Genomic DNA, 26,388 nt, shown 5'->3' on the forward strand with positions numbered 1-26,388 from the left:
ACCAGCACACTGTTGACTGTGTCTCTGTGTTATGTAGCTATGTTTTCTGGCTAATCCCTTCACCTTCCTCCCTCCTGTCCTCCACACTCTCCTCCCCTTATGGGTTGAGAACAGCCTTATAGGTTGAGAACGGAGTTCAGGACTAGAAAGAGAAGTCCTGGATGCAGAGACTGAATTTTCTGCGTCTGACATTCTTTGAGGTGAAGCCATTTGGAATATGTGGTTTCTTGGAAGAGCCTAAAGGTATTAATTTAGGTTGTTATTCTACCTGGAAATGAGGGACACATAGTAAATGTAAAACTACAGACCAGGAGTTGGTAAACTTTTGGTAAAGGGTCAGAGACTAAATAGTTTGGGTTTCGTGGGTCACATATGGTCTTGGTCACATAGTCTTCCTTTTCTTTCTCCTTCTTTTCTTCTCCTCTTTTTCTTCTCCTCCTCCTTATTTTCTATAACTCTTTACACATGTGTGGGCCACATGAAAACAGGCTGTCGTGTGACAACCACTGCTCTAGTCATAATTATTTCTCACCCCCGATAGCTTTACATCATTAAGCTCTTTACTCGTCTCTTGTCTCAGTCTGGTTAGAATTCTTCTTATGGGAGTGGTTGTCTTTAAAAAAAAAATCAATTTCTATAAGTTTTAATACATGAATCAAACACTTCCCCTTGACCTTGGAGCCACAGCTCTGCATCACCCACCTGGGCAGTTGGGCCGGTCGCACGTCCTCGACTCCGTTGCGGTGCACGCGTAGCCACAGGACCTGGTCCGCTTCTGGTTGCCGTTCCCACAGGTGACGCTGCAGACAGACCAGAGACTCCAGTCGCCCTCCCCGTCTGTGGAATCTGGAAGGGAGCCATGGAGACAGTCACAGCCTCACCCAAGAGTCCCCAGGTCCACCCCATCAAGCAGCCTGCCAACTGTCCTCTTCCATAGTTCTCACTGTTGGAGGGCCCAGATGCTTGCTGGAGTCAAAAGGCATACAGCCCCAGGGTTCACTTTAGGGACGGACGTCATGAAGGCAGTGACTCTGTCTGAGTTTTTGGGCACTGATACGGTCAGCACATGACCCCCAAAAGGTGACCAGGGAGTGCTTCTTGAGAATGCATAACTTTGCAGAGCATGGGATCATGAAATAACAATAGGTAGATGATCACCATTAGTGGTCCATATCTCCCTGTGCATACATTTACAGACAGAGAGACACTATTTCCCCTTCCCTAGAACCTGTGCTAGCTTTGGCCTTCAGAGGCCCAACAGCTTCAGATGTTTGCTCTGGGGAATCCATTCACTATGGAAGAAGCTGAGGCTAACCCTGTGAATTATGGGACACTGAATGGAAAGAGAGAAGCCACATGGACCACCAAGATACTAGCCATGTGAATGAAGCCTGCATGAAGCTTTCGGCTTGCCAGTGGGCAGCTGAACGCAGCTGGTGCCCTCAGGAGTAGAGGCACTGCCCAGTGTGGCCTTGTCTGAACTCAGGAGAAATAATCAAGTGTTGGGTTAAGCCATGAAGTTTGGGGATGGTTTGTTACATGGGAATAGACAACAGGTATCTAATGATGAAACCAGAGATGGTCCTTTGAGATCACTGCCCAATATCCATCCAATAGATATTTCAAGCCCCTATTATATGCCAGACATAATTCTACGTATGTAGGATATATCATTAAACAGAACTTTCAAAGATTCCTTGCCCTGGTAGAACTAATACCTTAATGAGAAGAGTGAGACAATAATTAGCAAACAAAGAATGAGTACGTTATACAGGAGACTGGTGGGTGAGTGGCATAGAAGCAGCAGCCAGGCTAGAGGGGCCTGATGTGTGAGTGCCGTGGGAGAGGCTGGTATATTGTTAACACTCAATTCCTCGTTTCACAAGTAAGAAACCAAGTCCTGCAGCATCTGGGTGACTATCTAAGGTCATAATGGTGACAGGAAGGAAAACTTGGGCTCTCACGCTGAGCCCTCTTTCTGAAGCATCTCCACTCAGTGTTAATTTCTCCTGGTTTATCCAAATGTCCTGACAGCCCGGGGCCCTTTGTTGGTGCCAGCCTCAGAGTTACAGGCATGTGCGGTGCAGGGAAGTGGTCCTCTTCATTCACAACAGGTCGTGGCGACTGTGATTGTGTAGGCGGGGCAAGAGTGTCATCCCCACACGTTTCCACCTGAGCTGTGGGCCTATGCCAGCCTCCCAGCTTCTGTTTTCATGGCGTTCGCTCTGAACTTCTCAAACACAGGAGTCTCCTCGGCTCGTCAGCAGAGTGAGGGCAGGGGCTGATTCCTGGCTGTGTCTTCTTCCCCCACCCAGAATGGAGCATCTGCTCACATGTCGCCTGCTCCCAGAAACCCCATTTACTTCTACGCCTTTCCAAAAAAGAATGTTTCTGAACTTTGATTTTCTTCTAACACACCGTTTCCCAACCACATGGCCAAACAGATGTTTGATACTACTGCTTCGTGTGAGGGAGCTGGGGCTGTTTTCCCGGCCTTGGCCTTCCTCCTGGTTCCCATCTCTGACCAGGCACGATCAAAGTAGAGCTGGAGCGACATGATACTTCCAGAGGGACGTGCCCTGAGGTCGGGGACACTGCTGCTCCCTCTGAGACTTTGCAGCTGGGGGGCTGTCGGTAACTTCACCAGGAACACTACACTGGGGGTGCCGGAACAACCACAGGATCACACACTTGTAAGCAGGAGCTTCCGGGCCAGCAGGTTATACGCACATGTGAACACATTCAACCGCATCCTGCATGTGCCCACGAGCTGGATTTGTTGGTGGGAGCACCAACAGCATGGGTCACAGGTAAAGACTGGAATGTCTTTAGATTCATAGAAAGGGGCCAGTGGGTCAGACAGAGAAAGCTTATTAAATCACACAGATAGAGTCCACGTCACCTGTGTGGTGGGTACAGGCATGGGACAATCCAATGATACCAAGAGGTGTCCTGCTTGGCTCAGCAGAAGCAACAGGGTCCCAACCATCTGCAAATCACTGGCAACCTTTCCTCAGTGTTGCAATAATATGGAGAGCTAATTTTGGGCAATGTCACCCTGAAATCTGAGATTTTAGCATGAAACTCACCATGACGCTTGCACTGGAATCTCTGCATGCAGTCATTTCTTGTTTTGGTATCATGAATCAAAATTATTGGATGTCAATACTGTGTCAGATTACATGAAAAACGACTTCCATAATTCCTTTCCCAAAGGGAGGAGGAACCAAAGGGTTCCTCTCCTCTCACACTGACACATAGCCCTGTCTACCCAACCTGCTTTGGCCAATAGGAAAATAGCCAATTTCATGCAAACAGAGGCAGGGCAACGGCTCCTGCATTAGGGCTTGCGCTCGTGTAGGGAACTCTTCCACTGCCATGTGAATTGCCTGGGTGGGGCCGGTGCCTTGGAGGGGGAGGAACCAGGAGGAGAGGGCCCAGCTATCACAGCACCCCTGCTGTCCTGCTGGGTTCCCATCATTGTCAGAGAAGCCATCCCAGACCTCCAGTCCCAGCCACGATAGCCCAGAGCAGAACAGTCCAGACAACCTGCGCACTGTTAAGAGAACAAGTTCTTTTCAGCCACTGAGTTTTAGGGGAGGTTTTAAGCAGCAAAGGTTAACTGTTATAAATATAGTGTAACATTTCCCCCAAGATGTGTTCTCTCGATATCAGCAGACTCTGGACCCAAGAGGATTTCTCATCCTAGTAAGTGGGTTCTTCATGTCTTTATTTAAGGTGCTCACAAAGTCACTTAGCTTCCAAACGTATTTTTCTATGGGTCCCTCAGACTTCAGCACAGAACAGTTATAGAGCCAGGTAGGTGTTTAGTTATTTCTATTGGGCTAGCCACGAACAAAAATGACCTCCTAGGTAGGAGAAGTGTGTACACCAGCTCAACACCGGAGAGCCTCCACAGCACACTGCCCGGGTGAACGTTCTAGCAAAGACCTTCTTCTTCTTGGGGATTTCTATTTGTTTACTGTCTTTAAGGAACCAAAAAGAGAATTTCTGACCGTGGAACAAAGCTTTGAGGGCAGTATTCCTTTTTACTCTAATCAAACAAACTTGTTCTCGTCTGCTCACCGAGGAGGCAGCATCGCTCCGAGCAGAAACTGAATGTGAGCAGCAGCAATTGCAAAGATGATGGCAATGACAGTAAAAACCAGTGCCTGGGCTTCGATAGCCCCTATCTGTGACATCAAACTGCTCAGGGAGGGAAGAAAAACAATGCACAGTCCAGTGGCCAAGAGCTGGGTTTCAAACATGTCATTTGAAATTCTAAAGTAGTCATTATACTGTGTCAAGGCTCTAGAGTTCTGTGGGCTGGTCATGACATTCGGGCAACTGAAGTGACTTGGGTCTCAACTCGGCTCCTGGCAAACCTCCACCAATCCTAGGTGATAATGGCTACCAAGTATTGAAGGCCTGCTGTAAGCAGCCGCTCTAACACATTGATTTAACTCCTATCATAACTTTGCAAGGTAGGTAGAAACAGCCTCCCTTTATGAATAAGAAAATTGAGGCTCAGAGAGGTTAAGGTACTCGCCTAAGCTCACACAGCTTAACCTTGGCAGAGCTGGGATGAGATCTGAGGTCTGTCTACTCCTGCTGTGTCCTGCTCTATACTCGGGTATTCCAGCAGCTTTGATTCTGGCCCAGGCTGGCCTCTTTTCTTTGAAACACCTACTTATGTGGCTATAATCTAACATTACAAAGAAAAACCCTCAAAAAGAAATCAGTCACTGAACTCTATTAGAATAGGACCATGACCAGTAAGAGAATTGCAAAGAACTGAGCCCCAGCCTAGGTTACAACAAGAAGTATTTATTAATCTTATTATTCAGGTTGTTCTGAACAACTTTGGGAATGATCTACTACTATTTGACAGAAAACCTTTATTTGAACTCTTTCTCCGCCCTGGGAAATAACTTAAGTATTGACACAGAAGGTATTTAAAATGTAATATTTCAAACACATAGAGCCTTCCACGATCACAAGTTAGGTCTGACTAACTTCTGTTGTGTAGTTTGTAGATTATTCTTAAGATGCCATTCTATTTTATTTATTTCACCTGGAATATTTTTTTTTGAAATACTCTTTAGCCACAGGCATTCAAATTTGTATTCAAAGCCCTACCTTCAAAAATCTGAGGTCGGCATCCTCCAGAAAGAGCCGCCTCAGACAGACAAGGCAGCCAACACTAGGCACAGTGATGCTTCGTCAGTGCACGAACCTCCCCTTCCTGGGCAGGACGTTCTCTCCTGGGTCCTCCCCAGCAGCTCATCTAGGGATAAATACTTAGAAATTTCACCATCGTTTCTTGTAGATTGAAATAAAAGAGGACTCAGCTCATCCAATGCTGTATGGAATTCTGGAAATCTCCTATTCATTGTGAATCAGTCTTGAAAGCAATACTTCTTCATTCATTTTGAAAATACAGCTGGGTAGCCATGACGCGTGGCAAGTCTTGGCACTCCAGGTGTGGTCCAAGGTCGAGTGGTGGTCAGCCTCACCTGGGCTCCCGACCCTGCCCTACCTACATCTACTGCCTCGGAAGCTGCATGTGAACAAGACCCCCAGGTTGTTTGTGAGCACATTCAAGTCTGGAAAGCGCTGCTTTGGAACCATTATAAGGGGTACATTTTTCTTTATAAAGTAGCAATCCTGACATCTAGCCTAATGATGAGAAAGTTTCCAAAAGAGGCTCCAAAATCACAAAAGATAGGAGTTTCTTCATGACCCAGAGATGCTGTAAGATTCAGATACAAGATTCTCTACAGGTATCATGAGCCCAGAAGCCAGGGTGAGGGAGGCTGAGGCAGCCACAGGAGCTGCGCCGGAAGAAGCAAATTCTATCCTCAAGATTGAAATGGAAGATGCTCTTAGTGGTTATGAATTCAGCTGAGGGTACTTTGTACAATCTTTAGATGAAAGATTTGTTTCTAAGGTTAGTCTTCAAACTGCAGTGAGCATGAAAAGCACCTGCTAATCTCGATTGGAAATAAAAAGAAACGAAGAAGCAAAGACAGACTCCAGGTCTCCTGGCTTGACATTCTGGTTCCGTAGAAGGTCAGCAGTGGCCCCCTCAACCTGAGTTGTACAGTGGTCACCCGTGGAAGCCTAAAACACACCAGGGACTAGGGCCTGCCTCCAGAGATCCCAGCTTACTGGTCTGGAGAGAAATCTGGGCATCAGGGTTCTAAAAGAATTCCCCAGGTGAGCATAATGAGCAACCAGGGCTAAGAATCACCGATCTCAAATACTGGTGCTAAATGCCCAATGCACCAGAGGCTCCTGGAAAGCCTATTCAAACAGAGGTTTTGTGGACCCACTGCCAGAATGACCCAGTAGGCCTGGGGATCAGGAGGCAGAAAGTCTGCATTTTTATCATGCGTCCAGGGGATGCTGATCGAGCTAGTCTGGGCACTAAACTTTGAGGACCTCTGAGATAGAGGGATGGGTTGGGGCAAGAATTGGCATTTTTAAATATGCAACCAAGGGGTTGTGATGCTGAGGGTCTAAGCCCCACTCATAGAAACAATGTTCTGTGTGGGAGGGGCAACCAGGTTCAGGCACAAAGCTGTGTAATGTCAGGCTGTGTGTTTCGTTTCACTGTTCAACGTCACTGAACTTTTCCTTCTATCCTTGTCTTCCAATCCAAGTGATCATTTCTAGATCCACTCTAGTGCTCTAAAGAATGTGCTATCCCTGTTCACAGTGGCCAAGACATGGAAACAACCAAAAAGCCCTTCAATAGAAGACTGGATAAAGAAGATGTGGCACATATACACTATGGAATACTACTCAGCCATAAGAAATGATGACATCAGATCATTTACAGCAAAATGGTGGGATCTTGATAACATTATAAGGAGTGAAATAAGTAAATCAGAAAAAAACAAGAACTACATGATTCCATACATTGGTGGAACATAAAAATGAGACTAAGAGACATGGACAAGTGTGTGGTGGTTACCAGGGGTGGGGGGAGGGAGGACAGGGGGAGAGTTAGGGGGAGGGGGAGGGGCACAGAGAACTTGATAGAGGGTGGCGAAGGACAATCTGACTTTGGGCGAGGGGTATGCAACATAATTTAATGACAAGGTAACCTAGACATGTTTTCTTTGAATATATGTACCCTGATTTATTAATGTCATCCCATTACCATTAATAAAAATTTATTTAAAAAAAAAAAAAAAAAAAAGAATGTGCTATTCCCCCCCCCCCCCTCCTTGTCCCCTGAGAGGCAGAATAACATAGTGAACAAGAGGACTGACTCAGATAAATCCTTGAGGTCAAGTTGCTTAATTTCTCCAGGCTTCAGCTTTCCCATCTATAAAATGGGATTCCTAGCTCAGACAGTTAATAAATGAGCTAATACATGTTAAACACCATGAAGAAGGATCGGCGGCTATTAAGGGCTATATGTATGTTGGCTACCAGTCCTAGTTCTTCCTCCTGGAAGATAGAGAAATTGGGCATCCTCTGGGAAAGGGGAAGATTTCACGAGTCTCCTGGTTGGAAAGAGGTCTGGGAGCGCTCTTTCTGCTTTGCTAGCATTTGGTATGTGTTTCCACCATGGTACTATTTTGCTCTATCAGGTAATTTTTCTCCCCTTATCCACATACAGGTAAGACCCGTTTTAGGGAAGGACTGTGTCTTACTTATTTTTGGATTCCTAGCTCTTAACATAATGTGGAAGACAAGATATGCTGCTCTTAATAAATGTCTATTGAACAACTAAATGATACAGCTAAAAAAATTCATCTTGTTGTTTGGAAAGTTGCTTAGAATTATCTATTAGTGGGCAGAAATAACTCTTCAACAAACAACCGGTCTTTCTGCTGAAAACAGGTATAAGGGTGAGAGTTCATGACAAGTTATCCTCGTCGGACAGTGTCTGCTCCTAAGACTGCTGATGGTAAAGCCACAGAATATAACAATGATGGACGCATTTGTAAGATAGCAGATATTCTATAGTATAAGGCACATTGCCTGATTGCTCGCAAAGCCAGGTTCTTCCTATTGGACACACAGATTTCTCATCGCCTCTCGCAGCTATGTGGGGCCATATCATCAGGTCTGGTCAATAGAATTTGAGCAAATGTGATGTGTTACATCTCTAAACTGAAGGGATTAAGAGCATCTGTACCTTTTTCAGACTGTGTCTTTCTCCTTGGCTGAGTGGCATAGAGAGCATCCAATGGATAACTCTCAGTCTCTAAAAGTTGGTGGAGCGCTAAGATGGAAGGGGCCTGGGTTCTTGAATGACTGAATGGAGCTGAGTGTCCCCTACCCTGTCTCACATCTCAAATAAAATAGAAACTTTTATTATTTAAATTATTGACTTTGAAAGTTTTGTTACCTCACCTGTCTTATTCTAAAAACATGAAACACTAGAAGTCTTAACTTGGGGGTCTTAAAATTTATTGGTGGGGAGGCTTCACCTATGAAACATATGCTCATGTGGATTCCCAAGGGCCACACTACTGACGTCAAATGTAACATAGTGGCCTGGTCAAAGGAAACAGCTGGACACATCTCTTTATTAAACTGATTTTCAGTGTGCATTTTTATAGTAAAATATATAAGGAAGTTGATTTCTTCCTTTTTAGAAATAAAACTAATGTTTTTTGAGGGGAGAGACAGAACCTCAAAGACCCCTAAGTAAAAAAAAAAAAAAAAAAAAAAAAAAGTCTCTCCTAGGATAATTAGTGTGATTTTAAAATTATAGTCTTTCCAGAAAAATGTGGCTGCTGGTGCCTTCTTGGGGCTTCTGCGGAGCAGAGTCTTTATGAGGTACGCCTCATAGGAGACCAAAAGCCACATACTGTAAACTGGGTTTTTCTTGGCTCCATGTCCTCATCATCCTCATTTATTCTCCCCACCAATTTCATATCACTGGGTGGTAAACTCACCATATTCTGGCTGCTCTTTGGTTTCAAAAGTCCGGTGGCCTGGTGCCGGACGGTCCCACCCCCGTGGGGGGTTGAGGAAGTTGCTGTCATCTGAGGTACTGTCGTACTTGTAGTCCTGGTCCCCGCTGTTGGCCCTTGACAAGGACAAGGACCTCTGCCACCAGGCCCGCCAGTCGGGGGATGGGACTGACCAGCTGGGCTTATTCTCCGGATGCTGATCTTTATCTGCTTCAGAGTCAGGACCGTCCACCACCTCTATGGTGACCTGAAGAATTCAGAACAGGCCAGGGTCAATGAGGAGTCAATAGCCTCCAAGCTGGGTGACCCTTGGAAGAAAGTCTGAGAGAGCAGAGACAAACGATGGATGGGTCCCTCATCAAGGATAGCTGAGACTACATGGTGACACAGAGTGCAAAAGCCCCAGGGGTGGCAAAACCCCTGGGGGTGCAAAACTCCTGAATGCACCCCACGACCAGAGAGAATGATGTACTTGGGCCATGGGTTGGTAGGAGACAACTCATCACTAGGGTCACTCATTTACTGATGACTACATTGCTGGGAAGTCTTTAATTCAAGGAGTAAACATGTACTCTGTATATTCCTGAAATGCCACAAGAATTAACTATAATAAAACTGAACACTTATTGAATACTGACTCTGTATCAGGCACTGTTCTAAATGCTCTTCCATATATTAACTTACTTACTCCTTATAATAACCTTCTAAGTTTGGTTGATTGGCCTTTATGATTGATGATTTGCAAAGATGGCCCTGGCAGTTCCTCCCATCCTTGAAGGTATGTGCCACCCCTCCCACCAAGACGTGGATTTTACTTCCTCTCCCCTTCTCTCTGGGCTGGCCTTGTGACACACTCTGTCCAGTAGAATGTGGCAGGAGTTACAATGTGACAAATCTCATGAGGTCTTGCAGCTTCCATTTTCATTCTCTTGGCATGTTCCTACCTTTATGTAAGGAGGCCCAACCCAGACGACTGTTTACACAGAGACCACACGAAGGGGGTGGGTCACACAGAGGAGGGCGGGGCTCCTCAGCCACTGGCTAGCTCCACGGCCTCAGTTGTATGATTGGTGCCATCTTAGATAATCCAACCCAGCTAGGTCATCCCAGCTGACACCACGTGGTGCAGAGAACAGCTCTGCCAGCTGATTGCTGCTCAAATTCCTGACCCCTAGAGGCCGCGAGCAGTCCAGCAATTGTTGCTTCAACCTGAATTTTAGAGTGGTTGTCAGATGGCAATAGATAGCTTTTTATAGGCAGAGAAAACTGGCACACAGAGAAGTTAATAACTTGCCTAAGATCACACAGCTAGGAACTGGCAGATGTGGGTCGTCTAGTTCCACAGCCCAGGCTCTTACCAATTTGCCACACCATCTGTCAGCAAATGAATAACAGAGGTACTGTCCTCTCATGCCACCAAGGGAGCAAAGTGGCCAAGGTGCTCGTGAGGTTGGATGCCACAGGTTGGGTTAAAGGTGTGAACACAAGGTCTTCAAGGCCCAGGCTTTCCCAGCTGTGATTCTACTGCAGTCCAGACCCAGCACGCACACCCTTCAACCAACCCTCAGGTTCAAAACAGACAGCCTCAGAGCCAAGGTCAGAACTTGCTCTTGGACTTACTGAGCCTAGTTTGGAAGTCACGGGAGTGGAAGAATGCAGCTTCTTGGCTCTGAGAGACAATCAATGTAGAGAAACTTGTTTAAAAAGTATAATAAAAACTCATTGGGTTCCTTTGGCCATCACATAGCTCTTGCAACACCCCCTGGATGAGTTATGTGCAAATGAATCAGAAACACGTGCTCCAAGTAATCAGCGCAAGATGTACCGGGCAGACGAAGTTCTAGTTTTGCCCTAACCCGACATCTGAGAGGGTTGCAAGACGCTCTGCCAAACTGCACCAGGGTGTGCCCATCCTGAGACAAACAGCCTCTTCCTTCTGTGTTAGGGATGGGAAAGTCTGAATTCTACTCACTTTGACATTCAAAGGAAGTTGCCCAGCTGATGGTGGGCCTGGACTGTGGCCTTCTGTGGTCCAAACAAGTGCGGCCTTCAAGACCCAGAGTAAACGTGGGTTGTAGCAGGTCAAGTGCATCTTTCCTTTGGTGTCGGATGCCTAGAAGGGCACCATTGGATTTATTCCATGCTACCACCATCACCCCATTTTGTAAGAATCCCTTGCATATTTATACATAATCATGGAACTTTTAGTAATCCCAGGAAGAGAAGAAAATGAATGCATCATTGCTGTTTGCTAGAATGGGTGGTTGCCGGGGGAAGTGACAGTGACTGGGACCCACACGCAACCCTGGAAGGACAAGCGCAGAAGGAGTGCACAGCCGGGCAGTGGCAGGACACCGCTGAGCCTCTGGGGACAGAACCTTTCTCCCCTGCAGTCCCATCCCCCTCTGCCGGCAGACAGAACAACTGAGCCTTGACAATCGCCTGCAAGGCTGTTAAGGGTCTTGGAGTGGAGAAGCTGCCAAGAGCCAGGCAAGCCTGCAATTATCGTAATGAAATCAGTCTCCGGGTAGGAGATAAAGGGGAACACGCCCAACGGTTTTGGTATTCCGTTTGTATTCAGACTGGAGTCAAAGGGATTGCCTAAACAAAACGTGCCCTGCAATTTCTCCAAGTTGGGAAAAAAAACAATTTCATGTTTTAAGCTATTACCGTCAATAGAATTCTTTTTCTTCCAAACTGGTGCTCAGATCCAAACAAAATAGATGTGTTGCCCGGCCAGGCAATGAGTAGCAAAATACGAATTTACTCCAAAAACTATATCGATGACTAAATCTCAACAGTTTAGAGGTTTCTTTTTCCCCTTTAATTTCTAGCCGCTACCTCAACTGAATTAAAAACAAAACAAAACAAAAAAAAACAAACCAAAAACCCCCCACAGAAAGCTTAGGATCCACCATTCCCTCCAGTTCACGTGGAAACCGCATACTGATATCAAAAGGAGAAATCTAATCTTGAAGCTGAAATTTTATAGGCATACAATTAAAAAGACTTAATGAGCATGATCAATGACTTCTCGAATGATGGGGATTAGTTTTATGTTTCCTGTTGCTCTCATTCTACTTACATGTTCTTTAGCCTCAAAGAGGCCTTTTATAAAAATGTCTTGAACAATAATCGATGTGATGAGCTTAAGGTGTGGGAGTGAACACAGCAGATTTCCAAGCTGATAAAGACTCTAGATCGTACCATCCTTTCTCTCCCTTAATGCACATGGTTAAAGTATCTTAGTGTATTTGTTTCTTCTGGACTTTTCCACACCATGAGTCAAGACAATAAAAGAAAGAAAAACTCTTTCAACATATCCAAGCCCAACCCCTGGCAAAATCTCATCAGCTTTGAGAAACAAGAGTTCAAAATCCATGCCAATTTGGGAGAATTCTGTCCAAAATCAGGAAATGAGGCTCCTATGTCACGTTACCAGTTTCATTTTCCTCTTGATAATTAAAACAAACGCTTTATATCTTTTCTGTAAAGCACTTTCCATAGGGAAATGAACACAATTATCAAGTTTAACTGATAACAAAGCACAAAATACAAAAACCTTCATCTTCTGAACTCAGGAGACTCTTCGAGATTCTTCTAGCTTGTTGGCCCTGTAAACCTTGCGAGCTTGGTGACTGGGCAGGCATGGGTCAGTATTTCTCAGACAGTAAACTAAGCTCTGAATGGATTCCTCAGGAACACAGACATCCGGCATCAGGAAGATAGTCTTCAGTGGAAAATTAGGCCCCAGATGACACACCCTCCTTCTTTGACAACTGCTACAGAAAGAAGACAAAATGGACCAGAAGAATATATACTCTGTCTCTTTCAGACTCAATAATGCTCCAAAAACAGCTCCGGCTACCCCGGCTAACTGTCATTAATGCTTTGACACATGCTGCCTGCTTGCCCAGACATTATGGCTTGCTCCACAGAAGTTAGACCTACATTTTAGGCATAGAGACTGGCTTGGAGAATTCAGTTTACTGAGATGAACAGCGAGGAAAATGTAGAGCTGATCTCAAAGCCAGCTCTTCTGATTTCCAGTTGTTTCAGACACATTGCCTCTGTCATCTTCATTACACTGTTGTCACATACTGGCATCTACTCTTTTGGGGAAGTTTATCAGCTAGCCTGTACTAAGCGTTTCCCGCGCCGCTCTCTCTTAATCCTCCAAACAACCCTCCTCCTGGGTAGGATTGTACCATATAAGTAATCATAGGTGGCATTGCCATTTTGAATTTACAGGCAAGGAAACTGAGGCATAGAAAGGTCAAGCAACCTGCGCAAAGCCACAGAGGCTGCTGAGGATCTGAACATTACAGGCTTGTTGTTCCCATGGATGTGTGGGCCCTGTCTTGAGCATAGAAATTTCTCGATCGTTATGCCGCCAAACCTGCTATTCCTAGAGTTTATCAGAGAAAAAGGGGGGAGGGGCATCAGAAATAGAAGCACGTATGACATTTAGAGTCCGGCCAGCTTGTTTGATTGTATCTTGTGGCACTCAAGAGGCCTGTGGCCATGTAAGTACACCTGAGTAAGAAAAAGAAAGGCCTCTAAATGACTATTTTAAACTCTTTCTCAGTGGAAGAAAAGAAATAAGTATATTGGTTGAAATGAATCCTAATCTCAGCTTGATCTAGAACAGAGAAATAGTAGGTTGTGACAACTAGCTACTGTGGGAATGAATGGATGCAGTAAGCCTAATAATGAGTTTATTTTAGAGATTTTTGTCTTTGTTATCTGACCATCAGCTACAGACCAAAACTCCAGCCAAAGACATTAAAGTTCACGTCTAACTTGTCCTGAGGGGATCGAGTTTCTTTCCTGCACGATTTACTTATTTATTTATTTGAACAAAACCCAACTTCTAGTATTGTTTTAAATTTAATATGGAGATCGGTTTCAGGAGTTTGAGGCGATCTCTTTCAATTTCGCGCATTTTTCTCCCACTCACTTCCACAGCCTGAAGCCAGCCTCAAAGTGGAGAGCCTGGGCCACTTGGGAGAGAGGCCACCTGGCTTACGGGGGTTTAAAAAAAAAAAAAAAGGCTGTACAAAGCAGGGCTTTTTAAAGGATTTCCCTTCCTAAAAGTCAAGAGGCCCAAGAGGGATGTGGCCCCTTGCCTGGGCTCAGCATTGTCACTTTGGAAGTGTGGGCTGTTCGGCAGGAGGGACAGAGGACCCCAGCCCTGGGGCGTGGGAAACACTTCCAGACACTGGAGGGGTTGCGGGTGGCTCAGAGAGAGGGGTATCGGATTCCTGTTCAGCTCCCCGGCTCCAGTCAGGGATAAACGGGGAGGGGGGTGAGGGGCAGGTTGCCAGGGGAGGAGGAGTCCGGCCCGGAGGTGGGGGTGGGGGGTGGGGGCCCTGGCAGCGGAAACCAGCCCGCTGATCGTCCTTCACCTGTCTTCGCTCTGCTCCCCAGGGAGAGAAAATGCTTTCAGGGGACCTCGGTGACCAGCAGGGCTGTTTGCTTGGCTGAATCCGCCCCTGTCAAACCAGTGGGTTTCAACAAAAGAGCAGTGCTTGCAGGAAGGGGCTCCGGCTGCCAACACGGAAACCATCGCCCCCTGTTCGGAAGCACCTCATCGTTAAAGGACCACCGGGGAACTGGTTTAGTCAAGGGCAGTGGTGCATGGGGCTGTGTGGCCAGCCCTGTGTGTGTGTACGCGCATGCACGCCCGTGTGTACGTGCATTCACACACACTTACACGCAGACCTAGGGCCGGGACTCCCAGTGGTAGTAGCCGCTTCTTTCTTTCTTTGAACATCCTTTTGAGTGACTGACATTAATCTTTCAGAGTCTTCTAGAAAGGGAAGGCCAGAAGTACAGCTCACTTTTCTTTGCTTTAGAGACAACAGGTCAATGATCAAGAAAACACGGGCCGCCCCAGCCCTCCGTAGTGCCTGCGGAAGGTTAAACGATGCAGGGATTGTGCAAAGAGGAAGGGGCTGACCTGACCGGGCAGTGGGCGAAAAGGTGATGTTGCCTAGTCTTTTGGGGGGTTTTGACTTTCATGGTATCTGGGTTGGAGTCTCATTAGTTTCTAATCCATTCTGCCAATAACCCTGATAGTTGGAGCTATGGGAAAACCTGTGCTCTTGGGGGCTATGGTGATTTTTTGCTGTTCAAAGGGTAACTCAAGAAAAGTATGGGGACCTCATAGGAGTGGCCCTGTTCCTCTTCCAGCCCTGGGCTCCAAAGCATTTCTTTCAGAAGCAGCACCTGGAGGTGAACTTCTGGTTCCTGTGCTGGGGTGGGAGGTAAGAGAGAGCGAAAACAAAGCACCCATTGTTACTGTTCACCTGTTACCAGTCTACATGAGCAGGTGGCTTGGGGTCTCAGAGGAGAGGAGGGCGAATAATCTCCGCCTGTGTCTTCTCTGCAGCCGCGCCTTTGTGACAGCGCGTGGGGAGCCGCACCTGATAAAAGCCCGAGAGGCTTTGCCAGGGAGAACCACGTGTGGCCTTCTCCTAACTCACCCTGCCTTTAGTTCTGTGCGCTCACCTCGCTACGGGATTCTCCTCCACACCAATAAGCCCCGACAGCCCCCTCAGCTCTCAGGAGGCCAGGTGAAACTGCTCCGGTGCATTCTTTACCTCCCATCTGGCCGAACAACACCGCTTATTGTGACTGCAAATGAGTTGCGAACTTGACTGCTCTCCTGAGCTCCTGCCCAGCCCCATCGCACGGGCTGCAGAGGGCTTAGTGCCCCCCCCCCCCGGTTGCCCTCTGCTTCTCTTTGGATAAGTAATGTGGGTTTCCCAGCTCCTTGGGCCCCGACTGCCTTTGCACCACTGTCGTTCCCTAACATTTAGGTAATATTTCAAAAGGGTCCCAGTGAGGTATAGGTGGAATTTGAGGGTTTCCTGATGGAGGAATTTATCGGGGAGAAAGGGGAATCCTGAGAAATTTAATTCTTCGGTGAAGGCCCAAGTACTTAGTGACGTTTCGATGAGGGGAAGCACTCCCTGAAGCCTTGCATTCCCCTGGAACCAGGCATGTTCTCGTAACTTTACATTAGGAATTTTAAAACCTATTACACTAATAGCTCAGTCCTTAGCATTGAGTCCCCCAGTGACATAACCTACCTCTGGGGAAAAAAAAAACAAAACAGGAGCCGCAGCAAGCCTAAAATTGTTCCAGGCATGACCTGAGCACTTTGGGGTAAGGGCTGTCCGGCCCTTATAATCTGTGAACAGGGAGAGATCGCTTCCAGTAGATGAAAGCATGACGGGGAGTGATTTGGAGCAACAGTAAGGAGATGTTCGCGCTTTTATTTATTTGTTTTCCCAGTCTGCACCTTCTCCAGGTGGATCCTTTGTTCTTTATCAGAGAGCCATCTGGCCAGTTCCTGGAGAGAGGGCAGTGGAGCAAAAGGCCTGTTTTTGTTGTTGTTGTTGTTTTCTTCCAATTAATCAATTAGAACAATATAAGAGTCCTCAGACATATTACTTGGAGGCACGCAGAGATTTCCATGCATGGGTCATCAGAGTCACCTCCCAAACCTTTTCCAGCTCTGCACTGTCAACACTGCCCGCCCGCCCCACAATCCCCATCTGTGCAATCTGCCCCCCACCCCCCGCCCCTGTGGAACACAGATTTGCCTCCTTGGTCTCCGTGACCCCTCCGGCACTGTCTCTGGTGGCAGCTAGGATTTTCACCCCTATGCCATTTCACGGAGGAAAAAGGCCTTACATATCTGAATTTCCCCAGCACCTAGCATAGCATTTTATACACAGGAGGGGTTGGCCAATGTTCTCTAAATGAGGTGTGTTCTCAGTGACACCCGTTAGCCACCATGACGCTGGTGGTATGAGCAAAGCAACTCAGGGCCAAGGAAACCTGATCTAAAATGATGTCATGCAGAGAGTGTCAGTCTGGAGAGAGAGACAGTTAAGTTAATTAAGGATCAATTGCTCTGGGGTCAGGTTCAGGAAGTTTCTGCCGTGTAAACTAATTGTAATTTGATGCAGAGAGGAAGAATGAGGAAACGCTGTCCCTCCCCAAATGGAAAGAGTTGAGAACAAAGCTGAAGAGCGAGGCAGCAGGCGGACAGCAGGAGCTGCCCCGGGACTGGGTCGCCGCCAGAAGGAGCCTCCCTCAGCTCTCAGGGACCATCTCTGGGAAGAACTAGAGGGAGGTCCAAGCAAAATCCAAAATGGAGAGTTTGTCTCTGAATCACAAACTTGAGGGGTGAGTATTCCTGGGAGCTGGAGAGCCTAGATTTGAGCCCCCAACTACTGTGGTACCATGGGACCTTGGGCACACCAAACAGTGGCTTTCTGAGTACTGATTGCATTATTGATTAACATTGGGAAAATGACTTGTGCTTCATCAGGGTGTTGGGAGAGTCAAATCGGATCAACATTTGCTTTGCGCAGTCTACTGGGCTATTTCAGTGCAGAGGAGTATTATCCTTTTCAATCCCAGGCACCCCCTTTGCATAGCCTTCTACTTCCCTCGGCTTCCTCTCATTCTATCTCAGTTATGTTCATCTCTCACTTAGGAACTTCTGTTCTCACTGCCCTTCCTCTTACTCCCCCAATTTTTTTTTATCAGTCATTTACTATTTAGAACTGGAGTGCTGTCACATCCTTAAGGAATTTCTGGTGTCCAAGGCAAGCTAGAGAGGCGTTTGAAGGAGAGAAACTTCTGAGTACCTGTGAAACCAGACTGCGATTTGCCTCGTCTACTCACGTGTTAGATTAGCCCTTCCCCATAGCGGCCATATTTCATCAGTTTCAGGGCATATTATTTTGTGTTGCTTTGTTTTGACATTTCAATGCCTCTGAAAACAATGCCTCTATCTAATAATTGTCGGTGTATCATACTTTAATTAGCAATGTTTTCTTTTTTTAGTGGTTTATCAAATAAAGATGCACAATCATTCATTCATTCATTCATCTCACAATCAAGGGTTCTACCTAGACAAAATACAACACTGCTCATATGTATATTTATCACATATTATCTATAGAGATAACATGACAATAAGCAGGATTCACTAAGAGCTTAAAAAAGAAAGTGAGGTAGGTGGTAGTTGCTCTGAAATCAGGTCAGGAAACAAAGAGACAGACTGTTTCATTTTCTTCCACCTTTCTGCTGCTATGTCTTACCTGGATGTTTGGATTCTGCCCGTTGATATCAGCTTTGGAAAGATCTGGAAAGTTTGGCAGATCAAGGAGGAAAGATCTTGGACCATCTCTTTGCAGTGAAGGGTGCCCAGTGCCTGGCTGGAATCGCTGTCTGGGGAGGGGCTGGTGTGCAGCCTGGTGGTCCAGATGCTCCGCTGGGGCTTCTCGGGAGAAAGGAAAGCTGCTTTCTGATGTAGCATCACTTTCCACATTGAGGTTATTCTAAAACAAACAAGGAAATGAACAAATAAATAGGACATGATTAAAAAATGCCACCCTTAATGGTCCATTAAACTCAGGAGCAAGGACAACTGCAGTGGCTGGATAAGCCAGGATGGTATTCCCAATTCATTTTCATGGCCCTGTGGTTTACTGTCTCCATCTTTGATAAGCCAAATCATCAGGACACTTCCTGCAACCTGCTACTTGGGAATTTTCTGAGGGTAAATGAGTTATGGGCTATTTATTAAACATTACACACATCAACACACACACACACACACACACACACACACACACACACACACACACATACAAGTACTATTTTGAAGGACAGTAGGTGCTCATTTAGAATTGGAATCAAATTATGGTTTCCTTTTCACAGCTTCAACTGATGAACCACTCTGGCTTTAGTTATAACCCTGTAGTCCAGAGTTTCTTTCATTGGTGGGGATCATGGAGTAAAAGATCTGACCACACTGCACAAAATACTTCAGCCAAATCATTGATTATATTCATTGATTCATTCACTCATTCATTCATTTATCCATCCCCTCCCCCTCCTTCCCTCCCTCCCTTCCTTCCCTCCCTTCCTCCCTCCCTCCTTCCCTCCTTCCTTCCTTCCTTCCTTCCTTCCTTCCTTCCTTCCTTCCTTCCTTCCTTCCTTCCCTCCTTCCTTTCTTCCTTCCTTCCCTCCCTCCCTCCCTCCCTCCCTCCTCCCTTCTTCCTTCCCTCCCTCCCTTCCTTCCTTCCTTCCCTCCCTCTTTCCCTCCCTCCCTCCTTCCCTCCTTCCTTCTTTCCTTCCTTCTTCCCTCCCACCCTTCCTCCCATTCTATCCATCCAATCAACAAATGCCAACCACATGCTAGGCACAAGAGATACAGTCATAAACGAGACAGACACGGGCCCTGTTCTCTTGGAATGCACATCTAGTTGAGGGGAACAGACAATAACTACATGAATACATAAATAAAATCCGATCAGAGAGTGTGACTGCTAAGAAGAAAAGAAAAAGGGAAATGTTAGAGAGCAGCCAGGGAGACCATTAGACAGGTAGTGAGGGGACAGTTCTCTGAGAAGGTAACATCTGACATGAGACTTGAACAGGAGAAGAAGGCAGCCTGCAAAGATCTGCAGGAGAACATTCTAGTCGAGGCACTAACGAGTGAGACAGTCCCAAGGTGGGTATGAACGTGGCTCACTGAGGGGCAGGAGGAAGGCCAGTGAGGCAGGTATAGAGCGAGGGAGGGAGGAACAGCAGGAGATGAAGATAAGGATTCCAAACATTTAATGACTGTATTCTGAAAAGTGCAAGTCTGTTGTTTTTCCCAGCTCGCGAAGAATGTCTCTATTGAGTTGTCACTTGGGGGAAATTTTTCCAGTGATTGAAGAGTGTAGAAATTGCTGGACCTCTTTCCCAAACCAGCCCTTCTCCTCGCATTCTCTCCGGACCTCACGTTGGAGGCTTCCTGCACTCCTTTGGGGTTGGCATTTTCATGTTTACTGGTTGAGGGAGAGGTGGAGATAGAATTTCACCAGCCCTTGGGCGAGTGGTTAATGTTCTTGTTATTCTTGGGCATGTTCTGGGGTTTGGAGCGTATATTCCAGCACACTGTCTCCACACACACGCCCCGCCCCCACCACAGTGCTTCTGACCCAGCCAAAGGGTTACAGCTGGGATCAAAACACTCCTGACTCTGAATCCCCAAGGTCAAGAATGGCCCTGGGATGAAACTCATGCAGCGGATAAATACCTTCTTAGAGAGCTAACATGAGGGAATGGATTCTCCTATCTCTTTAAACAGGAATCGGGCTGAGGGGTAATCCCGTTTGCACAGAGACCAGCTTTGTGGACATTCCCAGAGGCCAAGGAGAAGGCTGAGATAGACGGCACGTCTGCGGTCTCCTCTTTATAACACAGAGTTGCGGAGGGGTTGCTGGGTGCTCCCAGCGTGTTTTTGCCTGCCCTCTCTCTTTTGCTCAGGAGATGTGGCCCGGGGCAGTGTCTTTGTTCACCTTTCCAGCCCCCTCTCTGTCATGGTTGCTGTCTCCTGGCAAATCTCATAGAGGGAATTGGCCTGTCATCCCCAGGGCTGCTCGACTCAACGGGAGCCAAATGTCTTATACTGAGACAGAGTCCAGTGCATGCAGAGATAGAAAGCGAGAGCACATACTATGTCTTTTCTCAACACAAGACCTCTATCACATCCCAAAGGGAAGTAACTAAATGCAATCGTTCCTTTGCTTTTCTGCCTGGATCTCCAACCCCAAAACTTCCCCACCAGCATTAGTGGGGGCAGTTAGATTCTCAAGGAAAATTTGTTGCACAGCATTAGGGAATATAAGTCTCAGAAGGGGGCCCAGGACTTGCTTGCCAGTTGTTTAAAGAATTCCCTGCAAATCCAGCCCTAATGGCATTGTAGTAAATGGGAGCTCCTACTTAATTGGGTTGAAAATGAAGCTTGCTTTCTGCTATGATGGAGGACTCTTTTTCCTGCTAGAACAGGGGTCAGGAACCTTTTTGGCTGAGAGAGCCATGAACGCCACATATTTTAAAATGTAATTTTGTGAGAGCCATACAACGACCCATGTACTTTACTCATTATCCAATAAAAATTCAGTGTTGTCCTGGAGGACAGCTGTGATTGGCTCCAGCCACCCACGACCATGATCATGAGCCGTAGGAAATGAATGGATTGTAATACATGAGAATGTTTTATATTTTTAACATTATTATCTTTTTTATTAAAGATTTGTCTGTGAGCCAGATGCAGCCATCAAAAGAGCCACATCTGGCTCGCGAGCCATAGGCTCCCGACCCCTGAGTTAGAACATATTTTAGAAGAAGAGATAAGAAGTGTATTTTTGCTGCTATTTGGCATTTTGCTTAGAAGGCTGAAAAAACAAGACTCGCATCTCGTTGTTTTCTTGATCTGGCTCTGGAATTTTTCCTGGTGGGAGATACTTCACCACAGAGTGATCCAGCTCAGCCATGGACCAAGAAAAAAAACCCTTTAATGACTCTGTGGCTCAGCGACCCCATGAAAAACAGAGCAGACTATATGGAGAGTCCTGTACCATCCCAGCAGGATGGTCAAGATATCTCAGGTTGGGTTGTATCAACACATTGAAAGAGAAGTATAGAGTTAGGTGATTGGCTGAACAATATAGGCCACAAGTGCCTCTGCCGGGAATGGACTGAGGCTAAAGTATGTTTTGGCTTGAGTTAGGCATGCAGTTGTGGCTTTTTTCCATCTTTCTCCAATCCGCTCCTTTCCCTGCCCATACCCTTCACCGCCCCCGCCACCCCCACCAAGTTCAGTGCTTGTAAAAGATTTGGAGGATGGGAAGAAATAAAAAAAATGCTAATCACAGTCTCTGTAGATCTGAATTACTCTTGCATCTCCACCAAAGCACATTTATCTATAAACTTTGGATAAAACTCATGCCCCCAAACTCTTCAGAAATTGGAAGTCCTATGATGGGGAAGATATCTTATTATGGCTTACATACCAGTCCTGGCATTTAGTGAACCATCATGGTAACTTCACAGTGGCAACCAGATGTCAACTGTGTCGCTAACTTTCTTAATACCCAATGCCAACTCTGCCATCTGTACCCATCTCCATACACACTCAGAGTCCTCTCATTGAACAGCATCCATATATGAAATTACTCATTGTGCAATGTAATATTTCCTTTAATTTGTCCTAAAACACTGTCTTAAATGGCCAAGAGCTTGCCCTCACTAAAAGGAATCAGAGGTCCCTGGGAAAGTAAATGGCTGATTCCAGAGCGTGGGCAGGAAAGTATAGGTGAGTTTGAGGTACTTTACTGTATCACAAAGCAAGGGAGATTTTAGTGATGAATGGTGTTCTCTTTTTTTTTAATTTTAATTTTTTTAAATTTTTGACAGAGACAGAGAGAGTCAGAGAGAGGGACAGATAAGGACAGACAGACAGGAAGGGAGAGAGATGAGAAGTGTCAATTCTTCATTGTAGCTCCTTGGTTGTTCAGTGATTGCTTTCTCAAATGTGCCTTGACCGGGGGCTACAGCAGAGCAAGTGACCCCTTACTCAAGCCAGCATCCTTGGGCTCAAGCCAGAGACCTTGGGCTGCAAGCCAGCAACCATGGAGTCATGTCTATGATCCCACGCTCAAGCTAGCGACCCCGCGCTAAATCTGGTGGGCCTCCGCTCAAGCTGAATGAGCCCACGCTCAAACTGGCAACCTTAGGGTTTTGAACCTGGTTCCTCTACATCCCAGTTTGATGCTCTATCCACTGTGCCACTGCCAGGTCAGGTGAACGGTGTCTTCTTTAAAGAACACAGGAGCCAGCTTGAAGGGGCCCCATTGCACAAAGATTAGACAATTTGGGCATCAAAACAAAAAGTCTACTGTTGACCACCACACATGGGATCTATGAAAACCTCTGAGCATGTCGTACTCACAGAAGAAAGACAGAAAAACTACTGTCACCATTCAAGGTAGGAATTATGACCCTTCTTACTTTGAACACAGGTGTTAGAAATAAAGGTTTTCTTGAAGAAGCCATATTAGAGCTGAGATTGAAAAGGTGAGTAGAAGTGCAGCAGGTGAGGAGAGGAGAGCAGAGGGGAGGTGGGCCAGTGACTACGGCAGGAGAAAGGAAATGGTGGGTGGGGGGCTCCCCAGGACCTGGTGCAGGGACCCGAAGGATATCAGAGCTGGAATGCAGTGGTTGCTAGGATGCAGGCCACTCTGCTGTCTTAGTAAGAGACCACCGAGTTAAACACTATCAATGCCAAGCTCCACACTCCAGTGTCAGACCCAGTGCTGTTGATCTGAAAGCTTTCTATCATAATGTGTGGGGACTTTTCCACTGGGCCACCCCTTCCCTGGTGGCATTCCCTGGGTCATTTGGAGGCTTACTGACTGAAGCTATCTGTGTTGGGATGTCTTCTCTCCTCCCTTGCTCTCCATAGTTGGCCCTAAATTCCCCTGGGAAAGCTATGCCAAGCGAAACTAAAAGAGAAAATCTTTCATCTATAGACTGGGGACTTCTTAGATGAAGCCAAGGTGCTTTATTATTTATGTCCTTTCTCCCCAGGACATCACTGGCCCAAGACCAAGGACACCCAAGCACTGACTTCATCCCCTGCATGGCTCATTTCAGCAATCCTTGCGACCAAGGTGGATCACCAAAGCCACATCAAGGTCAAACTGGTCATGATGGTCAGAGTTCCCAGCTAGTCATTTGGCTCAGGCAGAGGGAGAGGGAGGGGATTTCTGAAGACCAAGACTCAGGGCCAGTTAGGGCAGTCGGCTCCAGGGGGGGAGATCATGTTGTACAAATGGGTGATGGGGTCCACATTTGGAAATAGCCTGCTAAGCATCGTGTCTCAGGCGGCAAACAGCCACCTGCCCTATTCTGCAAACATCCGCCAAACGCTGGTGTGTGAAAACAGGCCTGAGCCGACCACTTGCAGCACCTCCAGAAGAGGCACAAACTAGTAACAAATTGTGGCTGGCTAGGACAGTTTTGCTGATTTTTTTTTAAATAGGCTGTGGTAAGTGTTCCCACGGTAACACAACCAGGCCGACCTCTTGGAGGCCGACGGGATGGCAGATCTCTGGAGGGCAGAGAACTGGCCGTATCTGCAATCCCAAACCCCACACCCTCCCATTCCACAGGCTCAGGAGGCCCCAATAAGTACTACTTGATGATAATGATGGCCACAGGCCTAGTCAGATTTTGTTTTAATTAGACTCAGGCTATAGACCTCATTACCCCTCATGTGGCTTTTATGTGGGATTCTAAAGAAGAAAAAAATCTGGGAATCTTCTATTGAAGATATTAAAGAAGATATTATTAGCAATGCTTTTGGTCTCATAGACTTTGAACAACAAACAACAGAGATTATAATTAACGTCACTGCAGCCTCTCTCCTTAAAACATACTAACAATATAGCTAATTAGCAATATGTCCTCATTTGGGGCTGGACATCTGCATATTATTATCGACAATGCTTGTTTCCTTTTTTCCAGATTAAAGGAAGCCATGCTGCACCCAGGCATATGGCTGTGCTCCTTCCACATTAAACACTCCGTTTGCTTCTACCCACGATAAACACACTCAGGGTTTTATCTGTGACGGGCATCGATTTTTGTCTGGAACACTTCCACATGTCTAAAAATAAGTTCAAGAATGCCATTGGTGGTATTTTCAAAGGGAAGCACAGAAGTTTCTCTGCTAGGGGAGAGAAAAGAATAAAAGGGCACACTGATGATCTTTACATATGACTGGGGAGCAAGGATCCCCTTGGAGGAGAAAACCAAGAGAGAGAACAAACTGAATTTCAGACTGGAAAATCCGCTTTCCCAGGGGGTGTACTTGCCCTTGGGGCTCAGGACCATCACCGTAGGACCGTAGGAGTGGCTGTGGGGGGGGGGGGGGGGGGAGTCTTGTTCTGGAAGGGGTAAGCAGGAGCCAGGGGAAGAAACACACACTGTCACGCAAGACCAAGGTCGGCCACCTGATTGCTCTACCTGTGTGTGATGGAGTCACTCCCCGAAGGCATCAGGAACAGAGCACGCACATCAGTGGCTCTATTTTCTAGCGAGGATGAAAATGCAAGTTCCTGGCAGAGGGGAGATGGCCAGAAATGAGCATCAGTTCTTGGTGTGGGACCTTGAAGCCAACTCTAAGAGCTGGTGACGCAAGCACAGCGTGTTTGAAGAATGCAGGACAGTTGTGTCTTGGTTGGCAATGGAGCCTTCTGTTGAAAGCCTGACTAAAAGCTGAGGAATCTCTCGTTCTACTGGCAGAATGTATCATAAGCATGTTTATTTTAGGGCTTGGGAATGACCCTGCTTATGATCTCAGTCGACACTTCAGAAGAAATGAAGGGTGGGCAACTCCTTGCATTTGGGCAGGACGTGGGTTCCACAGGGGAAGGGGCCACTAGTGTGGGCCACCCTCCCCTGGGCTTCTTTCTTAATTGAAGGCTCTTGGGGCCAGCTGACAAAATGGAAGTCAACACCCCACTGGCTCGCCTGGGATACTTCTGTAAACAGCTTTGATCTTGAAAATGTGCGGATTATTGGTGATTTTTCAAGTTGTGCTTTCTCCACTGCTGGCAAAGAAAACAGAGTGGGAACTCTCCAGGACCCATTTCCTTTATGTCCTGTGAGGCGAAAGAATGAACAGAAAAGAAACATGAACTAGTCTTTCAAGTCTAAGAAAACATGTAAGAAGTAGAATACAAGGGTGGAAAGCCAAATTGGCCAAAGAAAACTTTACTCATCATCTAAAACATCTTTGTAAATGTAAGAAGATGGAGAAATTGTATTTCCCAGAACTCTTCTCTGGGGGAATGGTGGGCTTGCCTAGAAGGAGCATTTTAATAGGTCTCTTGGGGGGTATGAGAGAAACCCTCCTTAACAGTGTGCTAAGGGAGGGCTTTGTCTGCTGAGGGGGGTATTTGAATTTGAGGGCAGAGCTAACTTGCTCTGGGCTATAAAGAGCAGGGTGGCCACCAGGGGGCTTTGATCCCTGCTCCCAGCTGTGTGGATCTCAGCCTCCTTTTAAATCAAACTGTGAGCAAATGTTTAAGGACTGGATTATTGAGGAATTTTCAAGTTATGTTTTCTCCATTTCTGAAAAGTGGTAACTATCTGGGAGCCAATTTGTAGAGGCACCAAATTAATAGTATGCCCAAATGGCCCAACTATCTAAGTCCTCCTCTGATCAGAAGGGGAGTGTGTTGAACACAAGGAGGCCCAGGAAGCTAATAGTCCCTGAAGTCATTCTGCATATCGCCACATGGAATGGGGGGTACTCAAGGCCTATATCAAGGCTGGTGTTCTGCTGTTGGAAGGCAGAACCTGGAAGGCAAGCCAAAGAGCATGGGATGGCGAAGTTCCGAGGTTACTCTGCGGTGGGGTGGCCCTGGGGACCCTTGCCCAGTTTATTACTTTAATTAAGAAGATGGATTTCTCTCAAAACCCCAAATCAAGACTTGTCATTGAAACCTATGACAGATCTCTCTGATACAGTACCTCTACCTGTGTTAGATTGGTTTGCAAAAGTGTTCACAAATTCTTT

General features: G+C 46.5%; 1 protein-coding gene across 2 annotated transcripts in view; it reads right to left on the reverse strand.

Annotated features, from left to right (window-relative positions):
* Positions 1 to 26,388, reverse strand: part of ISM1 (isthmin 1) — a 71,136-nt gene that overhangs the window by 6,827 nt on the left and 37,921 nt on the right. Inside the window, exons 2-5 of one of the 2 annotated variants that reach the window (XM_066387121.1) lie at positions 18,065 to 18,304; positions 10,912 to 11,052; positions 8,922 to 9,186; positions 703 to 846 (exon numbers count right to left, since the gene is read on the reverse strand). In XM_066387121.1, coding sequence (XP_066243218.1) covers positions 703 to 846; positions 8,922 to 9,186; positions 10,912 to 11,052; positions 18,065 to 18,304 — 790 coding nt within the window. The remainder of the gene's footprint in view (positions 1 to 702; positions 847 to 8,921; positions 9,187 to 10,911; positions 11,053 to 18,064; positions 18,305 to 26,388) is intronic. The other variant, XM_066387122.1, reaches the window with a different exon arrangement.

This window comes from Saccopteryx leptura, chromosome 5, assembly GCF_036850995.1.
Source record: "Saccopteryx leptura isolate mSacLep1 chromosome 5, mSacLep1_pri_phased_curated, whole genome shotgun sequence".
NCBI lineage: Eukaryota > Metazoa > Chordata > Mammalia > Chiroptera > Emballonuridae > Saccopteryx > Saccopteryx leptura.